Source organism: Ambystoma mexicanum, chromosome 2p, assembly GCF_040938575.1.
Source record: "Ambystoma mexicanum isolate Mex_15411 chromosome 2p, UKY_AmexF1_1, whole genome shotgun sequence".
Classification (NCBI taxonomy): Eukaryota; Metazoa; Chordata; class Amphibia; order Caudata; family Ambystomatidae; genus Ambystoma; species Ambystoma mexicanum.
In genome coordinates, this window is record NC_090923.1 from 1,148,627,861 (window position 1) to 1,148,639,762 (window position 11,902).

Consider the following 11,902-nt stretch of genomic DNA (forward strand, 5'->3'; position numbering starts at 1 on the left):
AGGATAAATACATCCAGGGGTCCTAGGAAAATTTGGTGGCTGGTGTGAAGGGCAAACGATAATTGGAGGGAATTTCAACTGTGTGATGGACACCTTACTAGATAAAACTTTACCACCCTCATTGGCAGATGGGAGCAATAGGCAGGCGTTAGGCAAACTTTTCTGGGAACTAGATGTGATTGAGACCTGGAGGTTCTTCCACGAAAGGGACAGGGAATACACGCACTTCTCAGCAGTTCACCGGGGATACTCTAGGATCGATATGATCCTAGTATCAGCCACTTTGATCCCACAAGTACCGAAAGTCGAAATAGAAGTACAGTATCTGACAGACCATGCGCCAGTAATAATTCACATGGATATGGGGGTGGGAAAAATTCAGAAGGAAAAGTGCTGGACCTTAAATGAGCTCATTCTGAGAGACATAGCCCTTGGAGCCCATATAGAGGAGTCGATCCTCGATTATGTTCGGGAAAATGACAGGGAGGAGACAGACTTTGGAATGGTATGAGATGCGGGAAAGGCGGTCATAAGGGGGGAATTTATATCTCAGGCAGCACTATACAAGAGAGAACGGAGAATAATAACACAAAGGTTAGAAGATGAACTGAGGGAGGCGGAAACCCACCACAAAAATAAACAGACACAAAAATCGCTTTGAGCCCTTAAAAAAATTCAAACACAGTTGGAGGTCCATACAGCGGATATAGTGGCCCAGTCCCTCTTACGTACTAGACAGTCTTACTATGTTCATGGGGGAAAAGCAAATAAATTCTTAGTCGCCACGCTACAAAAACAAAGGACCCGTATTTATATAACTCAACTGAGGGGGGAATAGGGAGAACTGTGTTCGGGGGAAAAGGGAAAATTGCAGATAATGACAAATTGTCACACTAGCCTATTAAAGCAAGAGGAACTTAGTACTCAAGCCCAGGAAAGGTACCTAGCCGAGACAGTCCTTCCCCAAGTTACTGCAGAAGAAAATCAAATGCTGGAGTCGGAGATAACGGCACAGGAAATCAGCGATGCGATTTCGTCCCTGCCATCAAATAAAACCCCAGGCCCAGATGGTCTTGGAGGAGGATTTTACAAAACGTTTCGTGCACAGCTCTTGGCCCCACTTGTGAAACTGTTTAACCTAATCAGGGTAAAGGGCACAGTCACCCCGGACCTCTTAGAATGTTCTAACTATCGTCCCATAGCATTACTGAACTCAGATGCAAAGCTCTATGCTAAAATTGTAGCAACAAGACCGGAGCCTCCCACGAATCATATATCTGGACCAAACCGGATTTATAACAGGCAGAAACACCCAAGATAACGTACGTCGCGCTGTCAATATCGTTGCACTAGGCACACGAATGGACCAGCGCTTCTCACTGGCAGCACTAGATGCCAGGAGAGCGTTTGACAGCTTAGACTGGAGATATCTGAGACTAGTATTGGAGAGGTTCGGATGTGGGCTTCAATTTATTGCTATGGTAATGGCAAATTTTCAGATCCCCTCGATGAACCTCTTGGTCAATGGGCAAACATCTGGGAAGATTAAGATAGAAAGAGGCACCCGGCAGGGCTGCCTCCTGTCCCCACTAATATTTGCCATGGCGATGGAACCATTCGCAGCACAAATCAGACAGGATGGCGATATTGGTGGGGTTAGAAGTGGCGACATAATACATAAAATTGTGTTATATGCAGACAACCTTATACTATTCATGTCCAATACTAGGGATACTTTGCCAAAGGAATTGCAAAAGCTACGGGAATTTGCGGGGGTATCTGGGTTTCATATAAACTATGAGAAATCCAAAGCACTGAATATAACCGAAGCCCAGGAAGAGATGGCAGAGGTAGAGAGGTTATTCCCATTATCCTGGGAAAAAGATTCCCTGGACTACTTAGGGGTCCGACTAACCTGGAAAATTAAAGAACTATATGAAGTAAATATAAAACCGTTGTGGAAGCAATTGGAGGATGACCTCCGGTGCTGGGACAAGCAGGAATTGTCATGGTTTGCCCGAATAACGGCAGTGAAAATGACCCTCCTGCCCCGCATGCTATAAACTGTTATATCCCTTCCAATAACAATCCCGCCACAGACCTCAAAAGCCTTGCAAATAGTAATTTCTACCTTTGTGTGGAAAGGTAAGAAGCCCAGGGAACAACGAAAGCTCATGACGCAGCCCCCGCTACTGGGTGGTCTAGGATTGCCGGACATACAGAGATACATTCGGGCTGCACACATAGCACCCCTGTTACACTGGGGGGCTCACAATCCACACCTCGGTTGGACACAGATAGAACAGGAGGCTTCTAGGATCCCACTAAAAATCTTGCGCACCCTTCCACAGCAATATCGACAAGTAAGCAGCAAATTATTAGAAGCTACCAAAGTGGCGCTCAATAGCTGGGACGACGAGCTGAGAAGAAGGTCAATTCCCCGAGGCCTGAGCCCACATTCCCCAATACCTTATAATCCGGAGTTCACCCCGGGTCGTCAATCTAAGTTTTGGGAGGGTTGGGCAGCGCCTGGGTCTCTGGTTCTCTCGGACATGTATCAAGACGGGAAACCACTCTCTTGTGAAGAGTGCAAACAGAACTTTCATGTGGGAGAGAGCCAGAGATACAGATATACCCAAATAAGACATCGGATCACTCACCCAATAGTCAGAAAGGCGGCCAAGAGACCCCTAACAAGCCTCAGGTTATCCATACAGGAGGGTGGAACAAGAAAGGGAATTTCGAGGCTCTATAAATTACTGGATAGGGCCCTCCCAGAAGACATACTGTAGTACAAGATGAGTTGGGAAAAAGACATAGGGGCCACTATCCCAGTGGAAGAATGGGTAGGGATCTGGGAGAGAGCTCACAAAAGCTCTAGATGTACAGCGATCAAACAATCGGCATATAAGATATGCTACCGCTGGTACATGCCTCCCTCCAGACTGCATAAAAGGAATACTAGATATTCACCGCTCTGCTGGAGAAAATGTGGCGAGATAGGACTTCTTCCATATGTGGTGGACTTGCCCAAAGGCGCAGATATTTTGGAAGGAAGTTCTGGGGCATATCAAAGAGATGACGGGAACTGCGCTCCGGAAGATCCGAAAGTCGTCCTATTGGGGGTGATAGCCAAAAATCGATATGCGGCAAAGGGGCACAAGGCCACACTAATTACACACCTACTCGCGGCTGCAAGACTGACCCTAGCCCAAGGGTGGAAAACTGAACCAGGTCAAAATATAGCGTGGTGGTGGATTTAAATATGGGGGGGTTTTGACAATGGAAAAGATTTGCGCATTACAAGCTGGTAGATATCTCAAGTTTTTGGCAATCTGGGAACCATTTCGGGAAATGGTAAAGGACAAAGAACCACACTATTTTAGACCCAGGATACTCAGAAATCCGGACTCTTACTAAAGGGGGAAAGGGAAGGAGAAATGAGAAAGAAGAAAAAGAGGAAAGAAATGTATCAGTTGAAAACATACTCTCTGTATGACTCTGCGGAATAAATAAACCTTGATTAAAATAAATGAAAAAGGTTATTCTGAGTGTTTGATGGGCAAATGGAAGCGGAGAGATTGCCATTTAGCCAGTTTCTTGCCTACCAGAAGCTAAGGGTAATTTTTAGGAGAGGGAGGTGATACTTACCGAGGAACCTGTGTAGTCCACCTTCATGCATTGTATGTCATACCTGGCAGGTTGTAGAGGATATTTTACTTAGCCTCATAGAACATTCTCTTCAGTGGAATTGCATGACAAATCAGAAATCAAGCAAAAGTGGTAACATGATATAAATGAGGATCTAACTGATTCGGGCGGGATGGGGTGTGTAATGAATCTGAGGATGTGGTCCCTTCTCCCCTAGGGAGAGACCTTTCTCATGGGGGCAGGACGGGACGTCCAGAGTACAATAGTCCCCCTTGGGTGGTGCACCGAGGGAGGATCACATGGGGAAGTAATCCCTCTATGGTATTGGGAACAACCATCATCAGAGAACACTCTATGAACCCGCGGCCATACACTCAACCTCTTCTTCAAACCTTCTCCCCCCTCTCCAGATGGAGTTAATATATTTTGCTGTGAAGTCAGTCAGAACAACATACTTTACAAGACTGAGGGACCAGAAATTACATAGGGTTATACATATAGTTTGGTAACTGGTACTGTGAGGAAATTACCAAGATTCCGAGGTTCACTCTGGAGGAACAGAGTGAGCGGTCTAGCTTCTCACCACAACGGATTGGTCCAAAGAAGTACAACTATCCCACGCTGGACTTTCAAAGCAGCTCAGCTGGGAGTGAGACAAGACAGAGAGTTCCTCTGAGGAGGGACAATGGGAGCTGGGTAGGAAAGCAGCAGACACAAGCCACAAGGGAAGCCGCACTGGGAGGAAAGGGAGAACCAGACCACGGTCTGCCACCAAGGGATTACTCGGGTTGCTGCCGAGCAAGTCCTCCAGGTGTCCCCGGATCCGACGAAGTGCCGAAAGACGGAAGGTGCAGCCGAGAAGTGTCTGAGCACTGCCGAATCACTGCAGACCTTGCTCGAAGCCTGAATGCTACCAGAGTGTTAAGACACAGGTTTTCAGATCTGAAATACACAGGATACAGAATACAATGCCTTGGATTCTTTGGAAAGGATACAGACTGGTAGCTGGAAAAGGATACACTTGGCATCTCCTTCTAACCGTATGATGGGAGAAGCAGAACGTAGTGCAGTCAGTGAAAACCTTCTAATTAATGCCACTCTTGACTGGTAATGATTCAAGTCAGAGAGAGTAATTAGAGGGAAGGGCGTGAGTGGACCAAGTTACACCAAGCTGTAGACAGAGAAAAATATGTATCAGGATAGTAGACGAATGAGAAGGACAGTAACAACCTATCTAATAAGCACTAACCTTAATTAAGCCATTTGGAAGTCCAAGGAAGTTCGAAGAAGTCCAGGGAAGCAACGAAAAGGAAGGGTAAGTGAGGAAACTAACCCGTACGGAACGAGCGACGCACTAGAGCCGGGTTGGTGCACCCAGGAAAGCGTCCAAAGTTCAGTGCACTATGTAGGAGACAAACAGGAGGTGTAGGTGAAGAACTTGATCCAGGAATGTAGTCCTTTATCTGAAGATTCCTTATAAGGTTAGAGCAGATGGAAATGCCACGTGGGCACGTTGCTGTAAGTCCCGTGTAGAACTTGGCTGGGAGTTGCAAAGTGCTGTGTGGGACACGTCGAGGAAGCAGCATGATGTAAGGTGTCGTGTGGAAGACACGCCTGTGGCTGGATGACAGGATGCTCCGCAGGGAATTGGAGCAGAGTGTTGTTTGGGGCCATGTAGGATACACGGCAGAGACTGGATGCTCCACAGGGAATTGGAGCGGAGTGTTTGTATGGTGCCGCGTATGAGACACGGCAGAGGCTCCGTATAGAAAACAGAGCGGAATGGCAGGGTGTTGCGAAAGAATGCAGAATAATCACCCCGTGCGTAGGAAAAAGGCAAGGAAAGAGCGTCTGCTCGATAACAGCAGAGGTGAGCTCCAGACTCAATTACGCCAAGTAACGCGATCAGAAGCACCAGTGCTTTGGATCTGATCAGCTAAATGGTGTCAGCTGACGTACACCTGACCAACGTGATGACGTGAAGTGAAATGGAAGTGAAATGACACGCAAATACGATCGTAGCCCGACCTTAACGGCACCTCCCAGATAGCTTCCATTGTGTATAGAACGGTCTAGCCGTTCTGAAAGCCGAAGACGCTGGTAAGCGGGAGCGCATAGGGATTGTGAATGAGCCAGATGATGCAGGCATGACACAGAGCTATGCAGAGGGACGCAGCAGCCCGGGAACTGTGGTAACCTGTAGGATGGAAGGAAACAGGTATGCAGGGTGTCGGGAGGTGCAGGGAAGCAATGGGAGGAATACAAAGTTGGAAGCAGAGGTTCTGGGATCCTGAACAAGTTGTATACTTGGCAAAAGAGTGAACCAAGGCGATACAGCGAAGCAGGGACCCTGTGATTGAAAGAGAGACATTCAACGAGGAAACACTGGTTTGGCAGGAGAGTTAACCAAGCCGTGTAAAGTATTGCAAGTCTGGGATCTGTACCCACATGAGGAAAGGAGGGTCTGGAAACCTGTGAGAGAAAGAGAGACATTCAACAAGGAAGCACTTGCTTGGCAGAAAAGTAAACCAAACCGTGTAAAGTATTGCGAGTCTGGGACTCGCACCCACATGAAAAGTTGAGAGCAAGAGGGTAAAGAACCCTTGAAGTGACAAAAGGGAATCCTACACTTGATAGCAAACTACGCCAAGATGCTAAGATAAAGAAACACAAACACAAAATGCAATACCTTCGGAATTGTCCAATGGCGTTTTATCTAAGGCAAAAGGGGGCTCAGGGGTCCCAAAGGAATGAGCATAAGATAAGAAGTCTAGGGGGAAAGGAGCACAACCCAAGTTTTGTTAACTTGCATTTTTGGAACATTCTTTTGCATTACTTTTTATTACCAGAGAGACTGTGAAATGTTCTGTTGGTTGAAAACACAAAGAACACTTGCTTTGAGAAGAGATCATCCTTGCACTGTTACTTTAGATTGTTAGTGTTAGGGACAAAGATAGGTTTGAGACACAACAGTGACAGACTTTTTAGTTTTGGACTTCCTGACAATTTCACTAGTTTTCTTTGATGTAGGAAAGCCCCTCTTAGCTTTAGGGCTAGAGAAGCATTTTTCCACCTTTTGTATGAATAAATAAAAGTGAATGCCCAAAAACATGCCACCATTGTGTCTGAGCCTTACCTCTGCACCCTTACAGGTGTGTGCTCATATGTGAGTGGTATCTGGCATGCCAGTTCTAAGCTTATTCAATTCTGCACATTTTAACGTTGTTACAATAAATCAAGTAGTCTGTAACAATTGCAAACTTCAAGCTAGCCTTCTTACATTGGCTACAACATGGAGTTTATTTAATATTTTTCTCATCTTTTTCAATACTGTATGTGAGACATTGGAAAAGATACATACCAGTTCATACAATTAAACAAATGTTACAGAGCATACGTCTCATGATAAGGGTGAAAAATATTTTTTAGAAATACAGCAGTTGAAGACTTCACATTTAAACAAAACATCAATTCAAGCGGAGGCAGGTACATAGCATAATTGAGTACCATAATACACATCTGCAAATATAAGGATCGAGACTCGCAACATTCAACATGCTTGGTTTACTCTCCTGTCAAGCAACAGTCCCAATGTGGACAGTCTTCTTTTGGGTGCGGGTCCCAGACTCGCAATATTTGGTTTTGTTTTGTTTTAGTTTCTCATATGATGCGGGTCCCAGACTTGCAATGTTCGGATTTGTTTCAGACTTTCAAATGGGTATGAGCCTCCTTCCCTAGCTATGTTCCCAGTTGTCTGTGGGGGGTTCTGCAAGTCACCACCACCCTTGATCAGCCATTGTCTACGGACAATGTCTATGCAAGGTTCTCCAAGTCCTCATACTCCTCGCTTAGCATGGTCAGGTTGGGATCCTTGGATGGGTCTCCAAGTCACTGTCCTCCTTCCTAAGTCAAGTCCTATAAACAATCCGTGTAATGGTCCTAAGGTCCACAACCTACTTCCTCCGACAAGAGTCAGATGCAACCGTGGAAGGCTATGCAGATCTTTGCGTCTTTTCAGTAAATATCTAGGATTTATACTTGGAGATGTATCCACATTCCAAGCCCCATGCCTAAACGACATGGTGTATTAGAGGTGCTCTAAATTCATCATCTGCCTTCTTCAGCTAGTTGAGTGTATGTCATGCCTAACGAAGAGGCAGATTTAAATGAAAAGTGGGTATACCCAGCCTGCATGCAATAACACATCCTCTTCATTAATAAAGAGTCGGACACTGTGACTGCTCAGGTCATCACTGGACATGCGTATCTCCTCACTAAACCCTTCCTGGTGACCCTTAAACAGGTCACATCCTCCGGGCAGGTCAAGGGTGTGAAGAGACCCTATCCACAGGATTAAGAACAAGGCATGACAGTGTCCAAGAGTTATCCATATACGTTTCTTCAAGTCCTTGTTCCCTTTAGAAATGTTCATTAGAAATGTGTTCAGTTTACATTCCCCTTCCTCATGCAGTATCTACAAATAGTCTATGGAAAGGTACCCAAATGCCTATGCTCCTTCCTCAGGCATCGTCTAGGAGCAACCCATGAAAAATGGTAGTGTCCCGGCACCAAGAAGGAGCTATGAGTGATTCACATTTACTTTTTCTTGGTAAGCATTCATGAGTGATTTATGGAGGGATGCTCTCTTTGTCAGTTAGCATCTATGGGCAACCTGTGGGAAGATGTCCTCCACCAGCATCGAGGAATAATCTAGGAGGGGTTCTCCAAGGACTCAACACCCTCCCTCAGACAATGCCAAAAATGATATTAGGGTGTTCTCCACTCACATCCGCCCTCCTCAGTGAGAATTAAGTAGCAGTCTAGAAAAGATGTTGAAGCCCCACATTCCACTCCCTCAGCCAGCATTCAGGAGCTATCCAAAGTGGATTTCCTTTTATTATGAATGGTTTGCGCCTTGTGTAAAATTAAGTATCAATCAAGTACCAGGGAGTAATAATATCAAAAGTGGAAGGATAATGCTGGAGACAATGTATAGTTTTTGTGTCGAGTTTGTGGGGAATGGGCGGTTTGCCGGGGCATGGTGTTTCTTATCTGTCATCACCTTGTAGCTAAAGTAGTAATGTATTTCTCTCTCTCTTGTCACCCTCCTCTTTGCAGGGTTCTATTATTAGCAGCCCACACCCGCACCAGAGGATGCCACCTCCACCAACGCTTCCACCTCCACCAGTCGAGGAATTTAAAGTGCAGAGGCCTCCTTCCAACTCCTCGTCCTCTTTTCTTGGATCTCTCTTTGGGAGCAAGCGTGGCAAGGGTCCGTTTCAGAACCTTCCCAGCTCAATGCACAATGCCCACAGCAGCATGCACAACCCCCACATCACCACACACAATGTTCATGCCTCGATGGCTATGGCTGACAATCATTCTAAAATCCAGGCGCTCCATGCCCAGTACTGCCACAACCAGCCGGTCATGGCTCAGGCACCACCTCCGTACCACCAGCAGATGCCACCTCCGATGCCACAGCCACCGCCACCTCAACAGCCACCACCACCGCCGCCTCAGCAACGCTACCATGTGCAGCCAGGCCCCCAGCATTTCACGCTGCAGCGACAGAAGAGACCTCCACAGATGACCCTACCTAACTCACCACATCCTCAGTATGTGGTGCACGGGCGGCACCCTGGGAGTCAGCCAATGTCGCCACCATTACTCTACAGCCCTGTTCCTCAGCATCCTCTGACCCACACTTACCCACAGCACCTTCATCAGGGTCCCCAGCTTTCTATGCAGAAGCAGCCACCCAAACACTTTGTGTTTACCCACCACCCACAAATGATGGCACATTCCCAACATGCCATGCAGCACAGCCAGCGCCAGCAAGTCGGTCAGTACCCCATGCATCAGCACCCTATGCAGCATCCTTCACAACACCCTCAATCCCCGCTCTCTCCTCAGTCCCCTATTCCACCCCACCCATCCTACCCACCCCTACCCCCTCCATCTCCTCATACGCCACATACCCCTCACACTCCACATACACCGCACACACCTCACACTCCTCACACTCCACACACTCCACTCACTCCTCACACTCCCCACACTCCGCACACTCCTCTCTCTCCACACTCCCCGCTAGGCCCAACGTCGCCTATTCCTCAGCATATGACACATCACCCGGGCCAGCAAACCATGCCCGGGCAGCCTTCAAAGTCCAAGCCGGTGAACAGGATCAGCACTGTTGTCTGAACAACATGGGGGCAATAGTACATATGAAAGAAAGTGGATGGCAGGCTTGCTGAAGCACTCTGCACTCCCAGGAGCAGAGTCACACAGCAGGAGGCATTGGCATCCCTCATATCACTCGCCTGACAGGAGGTTGGGAACTGCCTTCTAATTTACTTCGAAGCACGAGCTGAGTGCCCTGTCACTCCGTTCCCAGGCCACAGCGTACAAGGCTTGTTTCCCCCTTCCATCCTGTCCTGCTGCTTTCCAGTGATTGCTCTGTGCTTCCTATCCATGGAGTTGCTGGTTATCCACCAGTACTGGACTATTCACAGGAAGTCTTGGGCAGTTCTTTACAAGTGTGGAGATAGACCCCATGGGTGCTCGGCTCAGGTCCAGGGCTGGCTTATTTTCTGAATGGATGTTTTATGTCTTTGCTTTTTTGTGAAGCAAAGGAAACCTCAATCCTCTGCTGCCAAGGGATGCAAGCGAACACTCTGTACAGAGCTGCAGTCAGTCGCAGATGGCCAGTAAAACACATGTCCAGTGGGAGCGGATCAAGGAAGACGTGTGCAGGGCAATGGCTGTTTGGAGTCTGTGTTTGAAAGGAAGAGTGACGCAATGGATGGAACTGTGTTAGGGACCACATAGCCTGCTCTTGTGGGGCCCCTGAAGCACAGGGTCCACCAAGTTCTCACCCCCGGAGGGTGGGTCAGTTGTTGTTCTCCCTGCTGCTATGAACATTCTGTTTTACACCCTGTGTCTTGTACCATGTCTATGTTCAATATTTCTTGGAGTTTGAAGTATGACAACAGGAGGAGTTTTGCATTTGCCACTCCATATAAGCCTTCTGATGCCAGGGCAGGGAATGTCAGCTATACTTAGAGTTCACATGATTGCAGTTAATCCTTTGTTGCAAAAGTAGCCAATTTAATGATACAGCCCATGGTATTTTAGGTGCCTGTGGTTCTTTCTCCCATAAGAAACTGCCTCAAAGTATTTGCATAGCATTGTGCCCCAGGAGACCTAGAATGTTATATTCCCTCCTCCCCCCAAAGACACTTTATAGAACACCACCTATGACGTTGCCTTAGGAGACAATACTCCAGAAAAGCTTGTGTAGGATACTGCCCCTGGACACATGGTAGACTTTCCTTTCACACTCTACATTGCATATTGTCCTCAAAGACTCTAAATAGGACAGACGTTCAGGACCTATTGCCCCACACGTTCCTATGTGGAATATTGTCCTAGCAAGCCATATGTGAAAGTGTATAGCCCGGGATTCGGGGAATATTTTTATCCTGGTAAACCATGTGTCAGATGTTTCCATGTCAGATTGTTCATATGATGGTGCCCTAGGGAACAAGGCATAGATCCTTACTCAGAGAGAACCTGTAATCATCATTTTACTCCGAGACCATTTGAGGGCATTGCCTTGGAAACCTTGCCAAACATATTTTACTTTGACTAGTGGAGAATATTGACCTGAGATATTGCACAGAAGGACCCTAACATCTAATTCTTTGTCGGTTTCAACCTAAAGGCCCTGTCTCTCCACATTATGATCTCACTCTTGACCATCCTATTTCTATCCTTCTAATGTCCCACTTATCCCCACTGTTTATGCCCAATGTTTCCAAACAAATGTCCTTTCTTTCCTGACCGCTTCCTCTTTGCTTCTCCTCAAACCTTGATATTTGTTATATAATCCTTAATTGAGTTTGGACAGAGCAGTGTTTCAACTGTGCATTGTCTTACTCTTCCATCCCGGCCTCTTTAGTCTTAATTGTGGAATGTTTGATGGGCTTGGTTAATATTGGAGAAGGAGCACAACGTTTTCAGAAAATAAAAGTTTGAGTCTGATGGATCTATCTACATCTGTTGCACCACACCCACCCTCCTTCTCGTCACTCCCTTTTTCTATGCCTACCTGAGTGGAAATATACTATACTTTGAAAGAAATGTTTTGAAAAGTTGCTTTTGATTAAGATTTGTATTGGGATTATTTGGGCTCTGACCTTTGCATCCATACATGTAGGATCTCATGTCATTTATATGTTATTCT

General features: G+C 46.6%; 1 protein-coding gene across 7 annotated transcripts in view; it reads left to right on the forward strand.

The window, feature by feature from the left end:
* The window catches only part of IQSEC2 (IQ motif and Sec7 domain ArfGEF 2), a 1,791,459-nt gene extending 1,779,759 nt beyond the window's left edge, over nt 1-11,700 (forward strand). For 6 of the 7 annotated variants that reach the window (XM_069645245.1, XM_069645244.1, XM_069645243.1 and 3 more), the window contains one exon: nt 8,770-11,700. In XM_069645245.1, the coding sequence (XP_069501346.1) occupies nt 8,770-9,858 (1,089 nt within the window). In that variant the 3' untranslated portion in view covers nt 9,859-11,700. The remainder of the gene's footprint in view (nt 1-8,769) is intronic. The other variant, XM_069645249.1, reaches the window with a different exon arrangement.
* The last annotated feature ends 202 nt before the right edge of the window (nt 11,701-11,902 follow it).